The following is a 23,765-nucleotide window of genomic DNA, read 5'->3' as shown; positions in this document are numbered from 1 at the left end:
AGTCAGGGTGCTTGCTTATCAGCTTGAATCTCAAGAGGCATCTGATTCCAAGTTAGGTCAGTCAAGTTGCTGTTGTTGAGTCTTTTCAGTCATGTTCAGCTCTCTTTGACCCCATTTGAAGTTTTCTTGGCAAAGATATTAAAGTGCTTTGTCATTTCCTTTTCAAGTTCATTTTACAGATGAGAAACTGAGGCAAACAGGACTAAGTGACTTGCCCAGAAACATACAGCTGCTAACTGTCTGAGGTCAAATTTTAATTCAGGTCTTTCAGCCTCCAGACCTGGAGAGCTATTTACTACACCCCAATCTATCCTTAACAAGTATTTATTAAGTGCTTATTATGTGCCAAGTATTGTACTCAGTGCTGGAGATACAAGGAGCTTATGATCTAAAAGGAGGAGAAGACATGCAAATAACTAAGTACAAACAAGATACATACAGGATAAATTGGAGATAATCTTAGAGGAAAGGCATCAGAATAAAGAGGAATCGGGAAACACTTTCTGAAAAAAGCTTTTACCTGAAGGATGGCAGGAAAGAAAGGAGATGAGAAGCAGAATATTTCAATCGTGGGAGAACAAACAAGGGAATCATGGAGTATCCCATGAAAGGTGCAATGAGGAAGCCAATGTTACTATATCATAGAATAGGAAGAAGGGAGTAAGATTTAAGAAGACTGGAAAGGTAGGAAGGGCCAGATTATGTAGGGCTTTAAAACTCAAATAGAAAATTTTACTTGATCATGTAGGCAATAAGGAGTCACTAGAGACACTAAATGTGGGAGAGGGAAGCAAATGTTATGATCACACCTGTACTATAGATCAATTTGACAGCTGGATAGAGAATGTACTGGAGTGGAGAGAGACAAAGGAGGGAGACCAAGCAGAAGGCTATTTTGATGACCTATGTAAAAATTGTCATAAGGTCAGAAGAAAGAAGGGGGAATATGTATGTTACAAGGGGTAGAGTTGGCAGTAATTATACATGGAGGGGTGAGTAAGAAAGAGTGAAGAATGGAGGATGACATCTAGATTGCAATCCTCAGTGATTTGGAAGAGATAATATCCTTAACGGTAATAGAGAAATAAGGAAAAAAGCAGGATTTAGGAGGAAAGATAATGAATTCAATTTTGTACATGTAGAGTTTAAGATATCTGAGACATGGAGTTTGAAATGTTAGTCAACAAGCATTTATTAACAATTTTATTTATTACAGTACTAGGCATTGTACTAAGCAATGTGAATACAAAAGGAAAAGCAAAAGACAATTCTTGTTCTCATAGAGCTCACAGTCTGATGGGGTATAGAGAACATGCAGACATATTAAAAAAAAAAAAAAACCATACAGAATAAATGGGAAATAATCAACAAAGACAAGGCATTTGAATTAAAAGGAATTAGGAAAAGCAATTGAGGTTTTAGCTGAGACTTGGAGGAATCCAAGAAATAGGCATGAGGAAGGAGGGCAAGGACAAAGGGGACAGCCAGTGAAAATGCCTAATGCAAAAGTTGTTCAAGGAATAGCATATTGCCAGTGTCATTAGATAAAAAAAGTATATGAAGGAAGAGGTGGAGGGGAATATAAAGGGAGAGAGGATAAAGCATAGAAAATTGAAAAGGTGGAGGGGGTAGGGAATGAAGAGCTTTAAATGCCAAATAAAAGCTTTTTATATTTATACCTGGAGGTGACAAGGAGTCATTGGTGATTACTGAGTAGGGGAGTACCATAGTCAGACCTAAACTTTAAGAAAATCACTTTAGCAGCTAAATAAGAGATTGGCTGGAGTGGGGAGAGACTTGTGGTAGGCAGACAAACCAATAGGCTATTGCAGTAACAATGTAAAATGGGGGTCTACCAGGATGGCAGCAATATCAGAGGAGAGAAAGGGGCATATTCAAGACATGTTTCAAGGGTAAAATAAGTAGATCTTAGTAACAGATTGGCTGAGAGTATGGACAGTATAGTGAGAAATAGTGATGAAACAAAGATGATACCTAGGTTTTGATTCTAGGGGATTGAGAGAACAGTGGCGTTCTCAGTAATTAACAGGGAAGTTTGGAAAGGGGGAGTATTGGGAGGAAAGATAATGAATTCAATTTTAAATCTGTTAAGATATCTATAAAACATCTAATTTGATATGTCTAATGCGCCCTTGGAGATTCGAGTCTGGTGCTTCAAGATTTGAGAATTACCTACTTTAGAAATGATAATCAAATTCATAGAAGCTGAAAAGATAACCAAGTGAAGTAGAGGGAGAAAAGAGGTCTCAAGACAGAGACTGGGTTGACATCCACATTATGGCCATGATCTAGAAAAATATACAGCAAAAGAGACTAGAAGGATCAATTGGATAAATAGGAGAATGAGGAGAAAACAATGTCAGGAAAACATACAAAGAAGAGAGTATTAAGAAGAAGCAGGCAGTAGACAGTGTCAAAGGCTGATGAGAAGTCAAAAAGGATTAGGAGTGAGAAAAGGTTATTGAATTTGGAAATCAAGAGATCTTGGATAACTTTGGAGAGATCAGTTTCAGCTAAATGATAAAGTCAAAAAGCAGGAAAAGGAAGAGAGAAAAGAAAGTCACACTGATCATAAGCAGCCTTATGATGAATCCTAGCCACAAAAGGGAATAGAATTAGGAAGACAGTAAGAATGGATCAAGTGAGATCTTTGAGAATGGGGGGAAAGATAGGATGTTTATAGGCAACAGAGAAATTGCCAGTAGACTAGGAAGGACTATAGATTAGTAAATGAGTGGGGATGATGAAGGGGTCAATCTGCTGGAAAAAAACATGATGCAATAGGAATAAATTAAAATAGAATAATTTTTTTTAATCCCTTTAGTGCACTTAACTCTTGATTCAACATAAAGCTCAGGTCCCCAGCTGGCTTCAGCTGACAAATTCAAATTTGGAGATTTTAAACTTCACTATTTTAAATGTTCCTCTTCCAGATTTTGTCCTCCATCTGTTCCCAGTCTCATTGCTAGCCTACAAGTAAGTGGAATGAACACAGATTCAAATGGCCACCCAGATTTTAATATATTATCACATACATTGAAAAACATTTAAAATAACGCTCTTTATAGAACAACCGGTTTTTTTTAATGGTCACAATATGTCTCCACAAGAGGAAAGAGGGGAAGACAGGAGAAGTAGAGCTGGACTATCCTATTCTCATTTTTTGGTCATTTTAGTCATATCTGACTCTTTGTGACCCCATTTGGGGTTTTCTTGGCAGAGATACTGGAGTAGTTTACCAGTTCCTTCTTCTGTTTGTTTCTCATTAAGGAATAGGTAAAGTAAGGGAGAAAAGAAGTTAGGTAAAAGTAGACCCAATTCCAGTTCCTCTACCTAGCTTAGGGGAGGATGTCTCTAAGGCATTCTCACTAACAGCCCTATTCTTTACTCTTCATCTTCCATGCTTGGCTTGGATTCCATTTTTCTAATCTACAGAGTCTTTTCAAAATCAGTGGTCCCTTCAAAGTCAACACCCAAAGAACCCTAGTATAATCTAGTACAATCTGAAATCAACCTCAAACTTGGAGAAGCAAAATTATTTAGGAAAGGAGAAGAGCTGTATAGATGAGTCTGCAATGGCACTGCCCCATTATCCAGAATCAGTGGAGTATTCCTGAGATACACAGAGGGAAAGAGATTTGGAGTCATTGAGAATAAGCTGAACTATAATCAAGTAGCCCAAAGTGGAATGCTATCTATTGAGTAGGAATGCCTAAGAGCTTGGCATTTTTCTTTTTAGTTTTTCTAAAATTAAACACCAACAAATATGAGAATAGAAAGAGGATTGTACATGAAACATCATGTCTTCATTATGTTCAGCATATTTTTTTCAAAATATTAATTAATTCAATATATTAGTTCCAAAGTTGTCTTGCTTGTCAGTGTTTCTCTCTATCTGAACTCCCTTCTGTTTTCTTTTAATTTTCCATTGATGCTCTTTTCAGGTTTTTTTTTTCCTCTTACTCAACTCTTATTTCCTTGCCTTATAATCAAAACCTGTCATTAAGGAAAACAGATCCACACATTAGGCATGTCTAAAACTTTAGGTCTCATTCTTCACCTCTAGCCCATCATCATCCCTTCATCAAAAGGCAGGAAGCATTTTTTATCTTCAGTCCTGAAAATAGTAAAAATTAGACATTGCACTTATTGGTTCTTAAATCTTAGAGTGATTCCATGTTAGGGACAAGAACAGTGACTTATACTGAAAGGAGTTCTGCCTTAACACTGAATTCATGCCCTAAAATTGAGCTCAGTTGGCCAATGAGCAAGTTGAAGGACTATATCTCTGATTATTGAACATACTTCCCATCTATAACCCATTGACATCTTTGGATGTTTTGCCATTCACCTTGCCTTGCTCTTATTTCCCCTTGCTCTTATTCTGAATCATTTCAGCAGAGCTCTAAAAGGTGGGCTAGGTATAAATAGCTTATTCCATAATTCCATGGCACCTGGATTTTTTTTCGAGGAGTCAAGTTATAAATAATTAATAGAAAGTTCAAAATCCCCAGTAGACAGAAACCCATAAGGGGCACATTTTATAAACCTTGCTGAGAGAACACAAATGCATCATCAGAGCCCTATTACCATTTCTCAGCTTTGTGACTTTGGGGTATATTATTAGGCATCTACTCATTCCCAACAGCCTGATGTCCAAAATGCAAATAGTTTTTAATTCTCACTTAATTATTGTCTTGAGTCCACATGTTCAGGAATAAATGGAGATATCAGCTATTCCAGCAGCAAATCCTGAAAAACAAGCCTTTAAAAGGATTTTTCCCCCAAAATCCTCAATTTTTATATAGATTTTTTATCAAATTTACAAAATAATGAGTTTACATTTGTGTTATTATGGAATATATATTTTAACTAAACACTCAAAAACAATTTTAATCTCTCTCCTGCATTTTCTTATTCACTTTTTCCCTTTACTTACATAGAGGATGAATCGTTAGTTAATTTTTTGTTCTCAAGAGAAGCAATGTAATATCATGAACCAGATGCTGGATCTGGTCTCAGGAAAATCTGGATTCAAAATTTGCCTCTGCTACTTTTTGAATTTCTGGAAAGTGTCTGAGCCTCAAACTGTTATTGACAAACTAATGAATATCTGATATAAAATTTTTCCATTTACAGGTCACATGATCATAGCATTTTAAAACTGGAAGGGAACCTTTAAGAACATTTGTACCAATACCCTCATTTCATAAAAGATGAGAAAATTGAGGCCCAATTATTTGCCCAAGATGACACAGATAATGAGTGACAGAATTGAGATATAAATACAAGTCTTAAATTCCTAAGGCCTTTTTCTATCAATTGCCTCCTACTCCTGAGTTCAAAACCTAACTCTGTTAGATACTACCTATGTGACCTTTGATAATTCACTTAACTTATCTGGGCCTTGTATCCTTATCTATATAATTGGGGAGAGGAGGAGGGGGAAAGAGAAAAGGAATTTAGTCAGGGGTGGGTCAGAGTAAGCTTGATCCAGCTCTGAGCCAAATGTTAAGTTTTCTCGATGAGAATTTCTACCTCAAAATAGACAATGCTACAAGTCAGGACTTGACTTATTGTTTTGTTGATTGTCTAGACTTAAAGTGATGGAGAAAATATCAATAATTCAAATTTCAATTTAAAAGTACAGTGTGTTAAGAGCCATCTCCAATTGATAAATTTTTAAAAGATACGAACTATCAGTTTTCATATGAAGTAATCAAAGCTATCTATAGCCACATGAAAAAATGTTCTTAATCACTAGTTAGTGAAGATAAGCAAATTTTTAAAATTCTGAAGTACTATCTCACACCTATTAGATTGACTAATAGGACAGAAAAGGAAAATGACAAAATGTGGGAGGGGATGTGGGAAAATTGAGACATTAATGCATTGTTGGTATAATTGTGAACTGGTTCACATCCTGTAGAGCAATTTGGGACTGTGCCCAAAGGACAAGTGTACTTTTTGACCTAGCAATATCACTACTAAGTCTGTAACCTAAAAGAGATTTTTTTTTTTAAGGAGACATGACTTCTATATACAAAAATATTAATAGCAGCTCTTTTCTGGTCGCAAAGAATTGGAATTTGAGAAAATGCCCAGCAATTGGAGAATGGTGAAGAAGTTGTAGTATATGATTGTGGTGGAATATCATTGTGCTATGAGGAATTATGAGTAGGATCCCTCAGAAACCTAGAAAGATTTACATGAACTGATGCAAAATGAAACATATTGTGTAGAAAGTAGCACAAAGCTGATCAGCTGTAAATGACAGCTATTTTCAGCAAAACAATGGTCCAAGACAATTATGACTAATGATGAAGAATGCTATCTGTTCTCAGAGAAAACACCAGTAGTATCTGAACACAGTTCAATGCATACTTTTTTCTTTTTTTTCTTTTCTTGAGGGTTCCTTTTTTTGGTTTGTTTTATTTTGCAATATGAATAATATGAAAATGTTTAGTATGACTACACATGTATAACCTATATCAAATTCTTGCCTTCTCGATGAGGAGGGTGGGGAGAGAAGGAGAGAATTTAGAACTCAAAATTTTTTAAATGAATGTTAAAAATTGTTTTTACATGTAATGGGAAATAAAATGCTAAATATATATACATATATATATATATATATATATATATATATATTAATGTAAGTGCATGATGAACTTGGCTCTTTTCAACAATGAGGTGATTCAAGGCAATTCTAATGAATTTGTGATGGAAAGAGCCAACCACATCCAGAGAGAAGACTGTGGAGACAAAATGTGAGTCACAGAAATGAATCAGCAAAATAGTTTCACCTTTTTTGTTGTTTGTTTTTTTCTTTCTCATTTTTTTCCCCTTTTAATCTGATTTTTTTTGCACAGCATGATAAATGTGGAAATATGTTTAGAAGAATTGCAAGGCAAAGGTGAATGTTGAAAACTATCTTTGCATGTATTTTGAAAAATAAAAAGTTATTATTATTTTTAAAAATTTAAGTGCAGCTTATGTATGTTTTGGGGTGGAATTTTGTGGGGGGAAGCTGATTGCTATTTACTAGCACAATCTTAGATTTAGTCTAGATAACTTCTAAGAGTCTTTCAGCTTTAAATCTATGATCCTTCACTATATTTCTACTTATACTTATTCCAATCACAAAATCAAAGAATGCCTTGAGCTAGATCTGGAAATTAAGTCCTTTCTCTGCCCTAACTAGCTGTGTAGCCTCAACAAGCTCTTCATCTATCTGAGCCTTGCGCTTCTCTATAAAATGAGAGGGATTGAACTAGGTGCTTTCTAAGGTCCCTTACAATGCAAAAACTCTAGCTTTCTGGGATCCCCACTCAGTGGTTGACTCAGTGACTAATTTGCAAGTTTCCAAAATGTTCAGTCTCATATGTACTCAATATAAGTTTTAGTTTTGTTTTCCATTTAGTAATTTTATTGTAAACTCCTTAAGGACAGGGGATATAATGGCTCCCTTTGTTTTGTACCTTGTTCAAGATACCGTTATATATGCAGGCAGATCTTTAGTAATTGGTTTTGTTTTGTTTTGTTTTTCTTACAACAACCATAAAATACATCAAATCTCATACTTAGGCCATAGAAGGCACAGCTGAGAATAATTGACATGGAGCTACTAGCAAACTTGTATCAGCCCAATTCAGAGAGGATATCATTTTACACAGGTATACATCTACCACCTTTACTATAAACACTAAATTCGCTATTAAAAAAAATACCATTGCATAAACACAAAGGATCTGGACCTAGTCCACATGTTGATTTCCTTATTTGTTACTGAGTTTACAGGATTTGCAGCTGAAAGGAACTTTGGAGATTATCTCAGTCATCTTCCCCTATTTTATAGGTAAGAAACACCAACAGCTCATAAAAGTGAATTAATTTCCTTGAGGACACACAGACAAGGAGGAGCAGAGACAGGAATCCAGCACCTTCTCTTCCCACCATCCCATATGCCCTCCTTGTTCCAACCTGTCACAAAGTGCCATTGTTGAGAATTCTTCCATTTGCCTGTCCCTGCCTAGGGTCATCTTCTGCAGATAACACTCCCTTGTTTATGTCCCCAGACAAAGCTTAGGTTATGATTACCCTCTTAGACTACCATTCTCTGGCACAACCACAATCTTTTAGAGCTCTCCGCTGCTGAAATATTAGAAAGATTATTTTCGTTTCTAGCCATCGTTCAGGGTATTATGCGGGGTAAGGATGGACTCTGACAAACAATGCTATAAAATATGAATTAATACTCTGATGAGCCCAATTTTATGACAGGCATGTTAAATGTGATTAAAACTGTACAGCATTCCCCACATACCCATCTGCTGCTTTTTAGGTGCTCCCAGCTGTTCTGATTTCCTACATTACGGTTTCTTGTCAGTTACTTCCAATGCATCAAAGTCTCGCACATATTCTTGGCCCTCCCCCTCCATTCTGGCTGGGCTTTGGCTGGATTCTCTGAAGCTGAAAAGCCCCGTGCCTCTGGCTACTCGGGCTGCGGAGGCATGTGTGGTTTATATCGCTGCTTTACAAAAGCTCAGCTCATTAGCAGCTAAAATTAATCTCCTGGTTCCTTCTCTGTCATTACTCTTACCACCTGCAGCTCATCGAAGCTTTTTTTTTTTTTTTTTTTTAATAAGGACTGAGGGGGCAATCATTTTAGCCACTACGGAGAACAGGTTCCGCTAATCTCGCCAGTTTCTGCAACCATCACCTCTGCAACCTCCAGCACCCCTGTCTCTAGCAGATAGCTCTCGGGACTTACAGACGGTAGTCTCTCTTACTCCACCCTCTGCTTCAAAACTTTGCTGATTTCTAAAAAAGCTTTATGGAGGAGTGTTTCTGAAAAAAAAAAAAAAACACTATATTTACAAATCAATCAATCATCAAGTATTTATAAGTGCCTGTTTTGTGCCGAGTACTATGCAAAGTGCTGAGACCACATAGTCATAAATGAACCGGTCTCAGTCCTCAAGTCTATAGGGAGAGATAGTATTGTTACATATATGACAATATACAAAAATAAGCATATAAATATATATACAATCAATAGAGGGTAATTGGAGGGAGGCACTATCAGCTGGGAGAATCAGTAATGGCTTCATGGAGTGTTGGAATCTTCAGACTGCTCAAAGTTTTGAGGAAGGCTGCAGGGTTTGCTTAGTACAGTCAAGCCCACCCTATCATCAGCTTCTTGTGGGCATATGGATGAGGTCTTCCTAATCACTCTTATCCTCTCCTTGGTAATGTCTGTACTCTGGCTTCAGTTCCCAGGTATTTTTGTGGGTTCCCTTAACATTGTAAATGCCTATTTCTCTCAAGATTTCCTTCAGGTATATCACAGGCTGTTTGGTGATGTCCACTAAATCCTTAATATTGTAATACTGATGTTTTTCAAAAGCTGAAAACAACATGTCCAAAACCTGTTGCTTATCAGCTCTAGCCCGCTTTCCATCTTCTTTCTTTTTCTTCTCATATTCAATATTGTATTGATGATTAGCCACAGGTTTAAAATTTGTTGTAACAGCTTTGTCCAGCTGCTGTGATAATCTTACAGGTTTTGAAGATTCTTCTATCTGTAACCTCTTCAATCTCATATAGTTTTCACTGGCAGCAGGTCTGCATTCAGCACGTTGTACCACTATTCCCTCCAATGAAAGTTTATCATTATTATCGCTCTCAGAATTTTCTTCAGGCTGGCCTTCTGATGAGCTCTCTGTAAAGACTGTCAATGTCTGTCCTCCCACACTTTGCAAGAGAAACGGATGTTCTCTGGGAGCACTAACAGAAGCAGGTTTTCCACCAATATCATGGATATTTGCAAGTTCCTCATTCAAGGTAAAAGATACCTCAGTCCTTCCTTGATTCTTTGCAATTCTCAGCTTTCCTACTTCTCCTCTTCCTGAGGCTTTGGCCCACTGCTGAGACAAATACTTAGGAACCTTCACTAGCCACACGCCGGTGTTTTGTTTGGCCCCGGTCAAGTCGAACTCTCTGCGCTCGGCCATGGCTCAACTCCGACGCCGTCACCGGTGGAGTAGAAGGGAGCGCGGGTTCGGAGAAGGAGGTCCGGAGGTCCGGAGGTCGCTCGGACAAACTCAGTCAGAATCAGGACTAGGAAAGACAGAGAAGCGGTGGCAGGCTCTCCTCTTCCGATTCCCCAATGAAACCAAGATCCGAAGGTGTGGTGATCTTCTTTTAAAATAAGTAAAATAGTTCTCTCTGGGGGAGAGGGTAGGTTTCTCGAGGAAGGTTTCTCCGGGGAGATTTTCTTGGAGGCAGCCTTAGTATCAGTTCAGATCCATAATTACAGCCAGGTGATAAAAGTTCAGATCTTGTATCTCCGGTTAGTATAGCCCGGTTAGCTTAGAGGCCTATCTCTCTGCTTAGTTCCAAGAGCTCTTGCCTCTTTGTCCTTTGCTTCTGCCTCTGCTTTCTTCAGCCTCTAGAGCCAGCACCAAGTTGAGTCCGTCTTGCCTCGGAGAGAGAGCTTCTGGCGGAGTTCAGCTGAAATCTCACCGAGAGCCTCTGTCTGTCTCTTTTATACGAGAGAGAGAGAGAGGAATTATGGGTTTTCTCCCATAGTGCTCTCTGGCCCCAAAAGCTTCAAGGGAGGTGTGAATTCAAATATCCCATACTTAACCCTGAAATATCCCAAAGGTGTCAACTCCAATGACTAAAGGTGCAAACACAAGCATTGTATCAATTAGTTCTACTTAGTACCTTGTTTCAGGTTCTGGCCCAAAACATCTTCTTGTAAGATCACATCAATAATCTATCAACTCTAATGAGTTAGCAGTCTGTAAAGATTCCAACAAGAGGATGTGGCATTTGATACCCACTTACAGTAAAACCCTCCAAATATCCTGAGGCAGCTACTTGGGAGAGATTAATTACTTAACTGGTTGAGAGTTCATTAACAGAGGCAGCTTGGCATAGTGGATAAACTGCTATACTTGGAGGCAAGAAGACTTAGGTCTGAATTTTACTTTATATACTTAGAAGTTGTGGGACATGGGCAAATTATTTAACTTCTCAGTCTCAGTTCTTCATCTATAAAATGGAAATAATAAAGACGCTTACCTCACAGGGTTGTTATGAGGTTTAATCTATAATATGAAATAATATCATCAAAATTATTTACAAGCAGTTGAAAAGTAAAAGTGGATAGATGAATCCAATTAGGCACATAAGACCCCGAAGGAAACATAATAGCATTTTATAGGATAAACCTAAGGATCCCACCTACTAAGACTATGGGAATATTTGAAATGAGTTTGACAGAAATAGTTTTAGACTAACATCTCAAGTTACATAACATAATAGGCTCCAAATGCATACATGATGTAAATATAAAAAGTCATATTATAAACAAATTAGAGAAGGGAAAGATCTTACAACTATGACTAAAGAGAAAATTAACTAATAATAAGGAATGTATGATTATAAAAGATAAAATGGATAATTTCAATTGCATTAAAAAGAATCAGTAAAAGATTAAATATACACTGAGAAAGAAAAGAGAATATATTTGTATAAAAAAATTTTATAGCAGTTTTTTTTCTCTGATGCCAAAGAATTGAATACTGAGAGGAAGCCCATCATTTGAGAAATGGCTGAAAAAATTGTAACGTATGATTCTGATGAAACATTATTGTGCTATAAGCAATGGTATCTGAATGGTTTCAGAAAAACCTGAAAAGAATAACATGAATTGATGCAAAATAAAGTGAGTAAAACAAGGAAAACATTGTACATGGTGATCATGATCACCTATAATGATCAACTATAAGAGACATAGCTACTGTGATCAGGACAATAATCCAAGACAATTCCAGAGGACCCATGATGAAAAATGCTATCCACCTCTAGAGAGAGAACTGATGGACTCGAGTACAGATTACAAAAACACACATATAAATATATGTTCATGGTTTTTGATGTTTTAAGTTATTATATATATATACATATATACACACATGCACATGATTTAAAGAATGCCAGCAATATTCCCATCTCTAGAATATTTTCCCTTCTTATTGTTGAAATGTCCAAAATTCTTCTTTTGAGATCCAGCTCAAATGCCACGCTCTGGGTCTATATTACACCAAAAAAAAAAAGAAAGAAAGAAAGAAAGAAAAAGCAGGTAAATGAAAGGGAAGATGGACATCTATAGAAAACAAAAATCTTCCTATCTTGAATTTTGCCTGGATCTCCCTATCCCTTGACAATTAATGACCCCTTTTTTACTATGTCTTCTTTCCCTAAGCTTCCCAATAGATTGAGAGTCAGCTGAAGAACCAGGAAGACTAAATTCAAGTCCTTCAGGTGCTACAATGGAAATGATCTATTTCAAACCTTCATTTTGGATGAGGGAACTAAGGTCCAGAAAGGCACTGATATTTCCTTGAGGATACATAGACAGCAGGTAGCAGAACCCAAGTTTGCACCCAGGTCTTCCAACTCCAAATGCAGTATTCTTATACCCTACTTCCTCAAATAGAAAAGATTCAGAGTATGAAAGTAACAGACAACATGCCTGTCAGGGGACAAGACTAGTTAAGTGTAGAAAGACAGATCACCAAAGCATTGCACATGAAGGAATGAATATCTTCTGCCAAGGCAACTAATAAAAGCTTTCTATTAAGACATGGATATGGATGGCAATCTACATTAGTGAAGGAAGGACTCCTATTGATAAAATGATAGATCCAAAGTGCTTTCACATAGATTATCTCAATAAATACAACAATCTAGAAACATAGGCAGAATAGGAGTTACTATCCTCAATCAGTCAATAATTTTTTATTAGACGAACAAAGTGAAGCTCAAACAAGTTAAGTGATGTGTCTAAGCCGAAGTTAACCCATTTCTTTAATTTGAATTGATTAATTAAAGAAAACATTTGGGTCTGTTTGAACAAACACTTGCTAGTTCTCTTCACAGGGACCAATAAAGTACAAACTAATTCATTAATGACTTTTAGAACACCCTGTATTTATTTGTGAACACACATGTTATCTCCCACTATAGAATTTAAACTACTTGAGGGCAGAAACTGTGGCTTTGTTTTGTTTTAAGTCTTTATACCACTATGTATCTAGTGCAGGGCCTGACATATAACTAATTATTTTTTAATCTACAAACATTTTTTCATTTTTTAATTTTTCAATATTATTTTATTTTTTCCAAATCTATGTAAAGACAGTTTTTAACATTCATTTTTTCTAAGACTTTGTGTTTTACTATGACCTTTAGAGGGCTATAAAACTTGTGCATACCCTTTGATTCAACAGTGTTTCTACTGGATTTGTATCCCAAAGAGATCATAAAAGAAGGAAAAGGACCCACATATGCAAAAATGTTTGTAGCAGTCCTTTTGAATTGGCAGGACAGTGGAAATTGAGTGGGTGCCCATCAGTTGAGGAATGACTGAATAAGTTATGGTAAATGAATGTTGTGTAATATATTGTTCTATAAGAAATGATGAACAGGATGATTTCAGAAAAACTTGGAAAAACTTACAAAAACTAATGCTAAGTGAAGTGAGCAGAACCAAGAGAACATTGTACTCAGTAACAACAAGATTTTGTGATTATCAGCTGTGATGGACTTGGCTTTTTTCCACAAAGACTTATCATGGAAAGTGCCATCTGCATCCAGAGAGAGAATTATGGAGACTGAATGTGGATCAAAGCATAGTATTTTCATGTTTGTTGTTTGTTTGTTTGCTTGCTTGCTTGTTTGTTTTTTCTCATTTTTTTTCCTTTTGATCTGATTTTTTGCACAGTATGACGAGCATGGAAACATGTTTAGAAGAATTACATATGTTGGGAGAAGAGGAAAAGGGAGAGAAATTTGGGACACAAAGTTTCACAAAAATGAATGTTGAAAATTATCTTTGACCATATTTGAAGAAAATATTAATTTTTAAAAAGATTTTGTGTTCCAAATTTTTCTCCTACCTCCCTGAACTCCCCAACTCAAACAATTTGATATAAGTTTAACATGTGCAATCCTTTTAAACATACATTACTGACTCTTAATACATGCTTTTGATTAAACAAATATCAATTTTTAATTAAGCAATTAAGCCCTCAGAGATTAAGGTAGCAAGATAATTCTGGATTTGAAATCCAGAAGTATAATTTTGAATTTCAGCTCTGGAATATGATAGAATGCTATTGTGCTAGAAGAAATAATGAAGGGAATAGTTTCAAAAAAAACATGAGAAGACCTATATGAAAGGAGACAAAATGAAGTGAGCAGAACCCAGAGAATTATCTACATACAGTAACACCAATAAAGAGAATCAATTCTAAAAAACAACAATCTACTCTAATTTCAAGGGACTCATGATGAAATATGCTATCTAATTCCATAATGACAGACTCAAAGGAAAGATTGAATTATATTTTCTTCTATTTCTTGTTTTTTCCCTCTATGGAACATGGCTAATGAAGATATGTTTTGCATGTCTATACATATTTGTAATGGTTTTATTTTTCTTGTCTTCTGAATAAATGGGGAGGGAGGAGAAAAAAGATTTGAAATTGAAAATAAAATTAAGAATCAAAAAATGGATAAGTAAAATAATTTCAGTTCTGTTATTATGAAGGATCAAAGAATCGTACAATTGGATCTGGAAGGGGCTTTAAAGACCAGACCAATTTGTCCATGTGTATTTGTTAAACTCTTACTGAATGCCAAACAAATTCTAAGTCTTGAGAATATGAATAAAAAGTTCTCCTCCTCCAAAAAATGTCCACTGTCCTCATGGACTTTACATTCTAATAAGGAGTGTAAGCTAGTCCTCTCAATTTAGAGATGAGGAAACTAAAGTTGAGGTATTTTGTGCAAAGTCACAAAAGTAAAAGGCCAAACTCTGATTCCAAAACTTTCTGCAAAATAATACCTCTGGGCAAATAATTTCATTTCCCTGAACCTCTGTTTCTTCAACAACAAAATTGGGGGAGAAATAATATTTGCATCACATACTTCATGAGATTGTTATGGAAAGAAGATTTTGCCAATCCCTTCAAGCTAAAGAAATCACAACTATTTTATTGGCCAGGCATAGGAGATGCCTGTGGTGGATATCTCAAACTCGTTCTTTGCTCTTGTTTGCTTATAAAGTAATCTTCTTTTGTGAGATCCTCCTTAAATGAAAGAAAAAAGAAAAGGAAGTACTTATCCAGTATTTAATCCCATCAGCTAATTATGAGACCTTTATTGTGGCTTTCCTAGAGTCTTTCAATAAAGTGGATAGATTTACACTGTTTGTATTTTGTACTTGGATTATCCCTGAATTTACCAGCCTGATGATGATAGACTTTGCTATAGAAGACCAAGTAGAGAGAAAGGAGCCTCAGAGAGCTTCAATAAAAAAGGCACTCCTTGTATTTTTGTTTATCTGTAATATATATAGCTGTTTGGAACAAAGTATTGCCCCCAAGACATCATTTTCAAAGAGGATTTAATAAACAACAGATTCTTGTTAAGGTATTAATTAAATATTTTAAACAGAATGTCTTCAGCCTGGCAAGGGTTTTTGTTTGCAGGGAAGAAAATATGGAAAGAGAATCAGTTAAATGGAACCCACGTATATAAGGGATTTATTTCAGGCTGGTCCTGGGAGGGATCTTTGTTTCTTCCCAGTGATACAGTGACTAGTTCTATGACTTTATTGGTGTGAGGAACTCCTAAGAAAGGGAAATTCCCTCTATTTATGCAGGATAGCACTTTCTTTGCAATTTACGATCTTTTAGAATTTTCTAATGTTAAGTAATTTGTCTAAGGTCACATAGGCAAGATGAGTCCTGAATAGGACCTGAACCCAGGATTTCTTGACTTTTAGGTTAGTTCTCTATCAGAAATATCATGATAACTTCAGTGTGACAAATTATAAAAATTAAGGGCTAATTTGATGTCAAAAGTAGACCTCCCAAATGTTCTAAATGATGTTTTGCTTGGATTCTTTCTATATAATTTGGATAGCATCCCAGCTGGTAGTTTAACATGGAGAGTGCTCAGAGAGGGCCAGGCTTGGCTCAGATTGACCAAGATGAATCCTGGGAATTTTTCTTCTGAGAGAGTGATAAGTAGAGGAATTTGGGGAAGCTAGGCAGGTGCTAAAAAATATACTACCCCTCTCCTCACCACTGTCTCCTTTCTCTACATAATTCTACCAAAACTATAAGAACCATATCTTTTAAATTCACAGAGTAAGATTAATACTACCGGGACTCCTTTAACTTTTGGCTGTGCCTTCCACACTTTTAATATGTTTACTCACACTGACAAAAAGTTGGTCTAAAGTGGAGATTTCAAAAAATAAAAGTGATTGTAATAGACAACTTACATAACTGATATAAACTAAGGTTGGAATTTTTATTTAAAAAAGTAATATATAAATTCTAGCAATATATTATTATCTATACCATATATATATTCCATATATTATATAGTATATATATAATATCCATATATTATATAGTGTTCCAAAGTTTTGGTGCAATTTTAAACTTTAATAGTATGTCTAAAAGATGAGGATCCTGATCTTCCTATGTTGGCTTTCTTTTTACCATTCAATTGTCTCTCATTTCTTTCTATCTATATATCTATTTACACATATGTGTGTGTATTTGGGAGAGGAGATGATGAGACAGTAACAACTGAGGAAATCAGGAAAGGCCTCATGTAGGAAAATGATAGTGGTTAAGCTGAGCTTTGAAAGAAGTTAGAGATTCTAAATAGCAGAAGTGGGAAGGGAAGACATTTCTGGCTTGTACAAAGACATTGAGATTGTGTGTATCTGTGTGTCTATGTCTGTGATTGCATGAAAACCAGTTCAGATTATAGAATACATACATGGAAGGAAAGAAGGAAGGAAGGAAGGAAGCTTTACTCATCATTCTTCTATGTTCCAGGTCCTATATTAAGCATTTTATGAGTATTAGCTGTCTCGTAATTGTATTATTTGTATTATTTGATCCCAACAACTGCACATGTATGTAAAGTTGGAACCATGATATAAGATTTAATCTTATTTAATTCTAGAGGTAATCATGAGCCACTGGAGAACATTGAAGTAACATGGGATATGTGGCAACATAATTTTGGTAATTGTAGAGAATGAATTGCAGAGAGAGAAAAGAACAAGAAAGGAGAATTAGGAAGCAAATGTAATCACCCAATTGATAAGGGCCTAAACTAGAGTGGTAACTGATAAATAGTTTTTGTCATCTACAAATGGATATATTTAGGAATCTCTTAATACTGAGGTCCTTAAATCATCCTGGGAATAATTCTTCCCACCTAGGTACTTTTGACTGGAAAGTCAATAAATCAAGAGGCTAGAAAGTTAGAAGAGAAAAAGTTTACAATTGCCAGATGAATGGCAATTCCCCAAACAAAGGGAAATAACCACATATAAAGTTTTGCACAACTTGATTGACATTAAGAGCTGAAAAATATCACATGATACAGCTCAGCCAGTTTTCTAATTTGAGAAGTTGAGCAACAGCAACAGGATATCAAATGATTTTGAAGAAAATCTGTTAACCTTGGATTAAAACCTTGACATCTCAAAAATCAGATTAATTTCTTTGGGATTCTGAGTTTGGTTTTATTAGAATATCCTAGTGGAGCAGGAAACCTGTAAAATAGTGGAAAGCTCCTTCAAAGTGGAAATTAGTATAACTTTGTCATCTGAAGATTTATATTCACACAAGCTGTTTCTTTGATTTCTAAGGTTGCTTTTTCTAAGAAGATGTTTTCCCCAAACTCATAGTCTACTTCCTCCACAGATTTAATATCTATAAATCCCACATTGTCTTTATTTTCCCAAAACAGAGAAACAACTCATATATAAATTTGTTCATAATATATATAAACATAGGTTGATGCATGCCTAGACTTAAAAGTGCCTCCTCCAAGACTATAAAGAACAAGTTTTCAGCACCTTTCTCTCCATATCTAACAGAAACCATGCTGGGAAAATAAGTTTAGGGGCACATGGGGTGGCTAGTGTCCAAGCAAGCCCTAAAGAGATTTAGGAACATAAAATGAAGATCTTATCTGATGTCATTGGGTACTAGTAGGAAATAATCAAGATCCCTAGAATTTGAAGGAAAGACACTAGTCTTGAGAGTGCATCCAAATTTAAATCTTCAAGCTTTCTGCTTATAAATGCACAAAATGAATTAGAAGGATCCTTAGACATCATTTAATCTAGTTTTCTTTATTTATAGAGAAACCAAAGGGGTTGAATTAGATGACTTCTACATTCTCTTTTAACTCTAATCCTGTAAAATGCTAAAAATTGTTTTCTCCCTGGTAGGAAGAAGTAAGCTGAAACTCATTCATCTATCTGAACTCAAAGGAACTGGCTAGGTCTGGCTGGTTTAAGAATGACTATAGTTTACAAATTGGGAGACCATACAGTTTAGAAGTGAAAAGAAACTGGGACATTGGTTGAATAGTTTTAAAAAATTGTAAAGTTTTTACTAAGCAAAGAGACCCTGAGAGCTAAATTTCCATGCAAATTTGCTTTTCAATATATTATTTCATTTGCTCTTCACAACACCCTTGCGAAGGCCAGTTATTATTATCTCCATTTTACAGATGAATCTTAGAGAGGGTAAGTGATTTGCCTAAAATTACATAGCAAATATGTGGCAAAGCTAGGAGTCAAACTCAAACTTTCCAACTTCAAATTCAATGTTCTTTCCACTATACATATACTAGTTTACTCTAGAGTAAAACAAGTATTGGATTTGGAAACAAGGGACTCAGCTGCAGATCCTGAGGCAATATTTTGCCATTGGTCATATAATGAGTCTCAGCCCAGAAGAAGATTTGAAAAGTAATCTTTTTAGCACAAGAAACTGAGCCAGCCAGTCATGCCTATGTTAAGGCTATTATAGAATAAGATTTCCATGCTTTAAAATTCCACAATTCTAAATTCCATAAATGTGTTCCATTTTTTCCTGTAACTGAGTTTCTTATTGTTGACCTGAAGCCCTCTTTCCCTTCTTCTGACTTTTTTTCATGCCATAGATTATGGTTAAAATCCACACTAAAATTATGAAAATAATGGTTATTTTCTTATTTAACTATCTTCAGTCACCTGGTGAAGCTCCTTATTTTCCTACTAGTGATGCCTTTTTATCACAGATATGCACTAACTCCCTGTGGCAATTGGGGCTGAAGAAAAATAACTTTGTGGCAAGTGGAGGAAACACCAGAACAAGAAGAGTCTTGGACTGTTGGACTTGAATCCTAACTCTGATGGTCCTTGAGCAAGTGAATCCATTTCCCATCTATAAATGAATCAGTACTTGCCCTTCTGCCCTTACAGGATTGTTTTGTTCCTTGTAAATTTTAATGTGCTTTCAGCAATGTGGATCCTGTTGAACCAAAACAAAGGAAAAGGATGTTCATGATAAGACCGGTGGCAATAATAATACACAGATATCCCTTTCACATCAAGGGAGTTAAGAGTATGGTGCCCCGTGATCTGGAAAATCCATGTAAAAATTTTTGGCTCTTCCTTTATACCAGAAAAGACTGAATTATTATGGTATTAAAAGATTGAAAATATTTTATATTATACAACACTGTGCTTATATTTACACAATTCTGAATTTTTAAACATTTTCTGTGTCATTTCTTACCTTTATATGTCAACTGTGCCTTCCACAAAACTCGCCTAAAATTTCCATTTAATTTCTTATGCCAACCCATGATGTATCATAACCACAATGAAGTAAGTTGCAATGTAGAAGCGATAACTGTAGAAGGAATGTATCAACAGGAGTCATATCAGTCCCTCTTTGTCCTCCCCCTTCTGGTGGACCAGATGAAAAGTCAAAAAGCAGATGCCCAAAAAACACTAAACAGGAGCTTCCATGGTGACCATGTAGGATAGAGACCTGGCTCAGGGCAGCTATGTACATCTTGGAAGAGAGATAGGACATCCAAGAATAGATCGAGTATTGTACTGAAGGGTTGTAAGATTAGGTAAAGACTAGAGCAGGGGAGCCATTCCTGATCGTCAGTACCATGATGAGAGCTGACCTGGCACAGAGTAGCCATTTCTGATCTTCTGGAGCCATGTAGATCCACCAGACACTGAAGGGAGGTGCCAGGTTGGGAGGTTACACTAGCCTCCAAAACAGCAATTTCACTCATGATATAGACTTGTGAGGCAAAATTTCTGGGAAGGAAAATAAGGATCATTCACATAGACTCCCCCAATTGTTTTTATAAAGGCTCAGATAGTGAGTTCCTCTTATGTTAAATCCCCTTAAATTAACATGTGCCATTTTTAATATCTTTGCTAACCTAAATGTTTTTGAGGCTGCAGAGACTCTTTGAACTAAATTTGAAGATCCTGAATGAGATAGTGAACCAGGAAAATTATTATTAGAAAAAGGCTCTGGAAATAGAATTTAATCTTTTTTTTTTTTTTTTTTTGTCAGAGGCCAGGAGAGAACCCATAGAATTTAACAGAAAGGCAGAAGGGGCCAGCAACTTAGCAACTCTGGGGTATAGGCCTACAATTTTTTTTTTTAATGGTAAAGAAAGAAAGTCCAATGGGCTGAGGCTGGAATACAACTGTGGGGAGATGAGGGAGAAGAGATTATTCCTTCACAATACCTACCATATTTTTCTTAGAGTGAGACTGCCCTTTCAGCACATAAAACATTTAACAGTCAGGTACCAATGGAACCTGTCATCTACGTTCCATCTGAATGCTTAAGGCACAGGAGACATGGTCTTTGTCAGTTCTATGATATCTTGTGTCCAGTTCTCATTTTTATTTTCACAGTTTAAAAAAAAAGATATATCCTCTGCCATATCTAATTATTCCTAACATCTAATGACTTTCCAAGATGTCCCCAACACAGAGAAATTTTCACAATAGGACTATAAAACAGATCCATGAATGAATTTCTAAGTCTTGGATTTTATGCTGAGCAAGTTTGAAACAGTTGATTAAAGAGGCTATCTTTGGTTTTCACCCTGCAAGGTTGCTTAAATTTATTATAGCAGAACACAGGCATCAGCATCTCAAAGATAGAAAAGTTAACTGTTTCATGACTGGTGGGTCATTGTAGCCGATATTCAGCTATGATCGCATACAATAATAGTAATGAAAATTTGAACATGAGAGCACATTAGAACTTGCAAGATGCTTTCCTCACAACAATCCTTGTAAGAAAGGCAAGACTCTTCATTTTACAGATGGGTAAATTGAGTCACACAGAGAGGTAAAATGACTTGTTAAAAGTTATACATGCCAGAAATACAAGAATCTGGTCTCAAACCCAGGAACCTTCTGATTAGTCTAGTAATCTTTCCATTACACTCACTAATGATAAAGGGTGGAAGGAGAAGGAGGATGCTTTAAATAGAGAGCAAATCAGGTCATCTCTAAGAGACAATATTTTAGTAGAAAAACATTGAACTGGTAGTTTACAGACCTATAAAGTCCAAGTTCTGCCATTGGTTAGCTATCTGACTTTGGGTAAACCATAACCTCTCATGACTTTGATTTTCCCATCTAAAAAAGAAGAAGAATGAACTAACAGATGGCTCAGAATTCTCTTAGTTCAAATGTTTAATGCATCTCTGCATAGACAATGTGAGGATATAAATTTCAAAAGTTCTCCCAGGTCTAGTATCCTCAGTTCAAATTCTAGAGGAGTCCAAAAATCTTTCAAAAGGTCTATTTTCTTCATCTCCTACTCTGATTCAGTCCCACCTGCCGTAAGCAATCATTGGGTATCTAGTCATCTGGAACAAAAATATCCCTGAGGAGGTGAAGAGGGGCACCTGTGTGCCTTCTACAGAGAGAAACCATAAAGTAGTTAATGGGAAGCAAAGATTAAAGTTGACTGTGGATCTGAAGGAGTCTGTGGATAACCATAATGAGAAATTCTTTTTCCTGGTTGGGGAGGTGGGGTGGTGAGAAAGAGATAGAAGGGCAGAAGGGGAGAAAAACAATGGAAACAGATAAATAAACAGCAATGGCAACCTAGCTTTGAAGGTAATTTCATTGGAATGGGGCTGGGAGAGATGACACATCTTGGGGAAGGAGGGATTCTAAATACAGTTGGCACACTTCATAACTGATGGAAGTCCTGGAGGGGAAGTTCATAGTGGAAGCTGCTGAAGAAAGTACTTCCTATGTCAGCTCCCTGTGCCAAAGTCTTATAGTCCTAGCAGTGGCTCCTCTATTATACTGGATTAACTATGAAAGTCATTTAGAAATATTCACAAAGGTAAGGTGATCAAACATCTATTACAAATGCCCCTGTACTGTTCCTAAAACAAAACACTCCATCTTCCAATGCAGAAAAAGGTTTTTAAAAAATAAAGTAATGACGATTTTCATATATGGCTACTTTCAAAAAGAGTTTCTAGATTTTTTTTAGCAATAAGAGAATTGAGGAAATATGTCCTCTCTCTTGAACATTATTGAAGAACATTACTTGGATGTTTAAGTTCTGATACTCTTTAAGTTCTGATACTCTTTTGACCAAAGCCAAAGCTAAAAACCTGATCCTTAGAGTAAGCATCACAAAATATAACCATAAATCAACTTTTAAAGATAAATTCAGTGGTGACACACAGTAAGAGATCCTGATACCCAAAGGTATATGTAGGGAGAGATCCTGGAACATCACCATGTGACAAAGACACAGAGATCCTAAAATGATGATCTCCTACTAGTGATAGGATATAACTGAGAAAAGCAGGAAAGAGAGGAACTTACCTGCAATATGGTCACCAGAGAGAGGAAATATGCCATTTTTACCTTAATTAATTATTCTTGCTAATTAGGCACGATATGATCAATAGAGAGCCTGTCTCAGGTTCAGGAAGATCTGCCTTCTGTTCCTACATATGGCACGTGCTAGCTATGTGACCCTGGACAAAGTAACCTCTCATTGCCTAGACAATTCTAAGACTATAAATTCGAGAATATTTGCTGATGATCTACATTGGAAGAGGTAGGGAATTTCCTCACCAGATGTCCAAATGTCCTATGATTACAAGTCCAGAAACTTACCGCCACCTCCTCCACAAAAAAATAATACATGTTAACCCAATACTGTTTGGTTGTTTCTATACTGTTGCAAGTTATATCTCTGCCTGTTCTAAGTTAATTGACTCAACTACTTTAGAGCTCAAATCTCAGTTTTACTACTTTGTAGCTGTTATATGCCAGGAAAGGTTCTCTCCACCTTCTGCCTTTCCCTACTTCTTTCAAAATTCCCCTCAATAGCTGTGTATGTGTATGTGTGTGTGTGTGTGTGTGTGTGTGTGTGTGTGTGTGATGGCAAAGAATTGAAAAATGAATAGATGCCCACCAATTGGGGAATGGCTGAATAAGTTATGGTATATGTAAGTAATGGAATATTATTGTTCTATAAAAATGACAAATAGGCTAATTAAAAAAACCTGGAAAGATTTACACGAACTGATGCTGAACGAAACAAATAGAACCAGGATAACATTGAAAACAGCCATAGCAATATTGTACAATGATCAGCTATGACAGATTTGGTTCTTGTTAGCGGTTAAGTGATCTGAGGCAATCCCGATAAACTTTGGATGTAAAACATCATCCGCATCTAGAAAGAGAACTATGCAAACTGAACGTAAATTAACACATGCTATGTTTACTTTTTTCTTTTTCTTTTTTTTTTCTTTGTAGTTTTTCC

The 23,765-nt window shown here is 36.1% G+C and overlaps 1 protein-coding gene across 1 annotated transcript; it reads right to left on the bottom strand.

The window, feature by feature from the left end:
• Positions 1–8,982: 8,982 nt before the first annotated feature.
• Positions 8,983–10,037, bottom strand: LOC127553046 (general transcription factor IIF subunit 2-like). Its single transcript, XM_051983494.1, has one exon. The coding sequence runs from the start codon at positions 10,035–10,037 to the stop codon at positions 9,249–9,251; it is 789 nt and encodes a 262-aa protein (XP_051839454.1). The 3' UTR covers positions 8,983–9,248.
• Positions 10,038–23,765: the final 13,728 nt, after the last annotated feature.

The sequence above is a fragment of the Antechinus flavipes genome, chromosome 1, assembly GCF_016432865.1.
Source record: "Antechinus flavipes isolate AdamAnt ecotype Samford, QLD, Australia chromosome 1, AdamAnt_v2, whole genome shotgun sequence".
Lineage (NCBI taxonomy): Eukaryota > Metazoa > Chordata > Mammalia > Dasyuromorphia > Dasyuridae > Antechinus > Antechinus flavipes.
The sequence above is the reverse complement of the archived record's forward strand: the minus strand, read 5'-3'. Positions and strand labels throughout refer to the sequence as shown.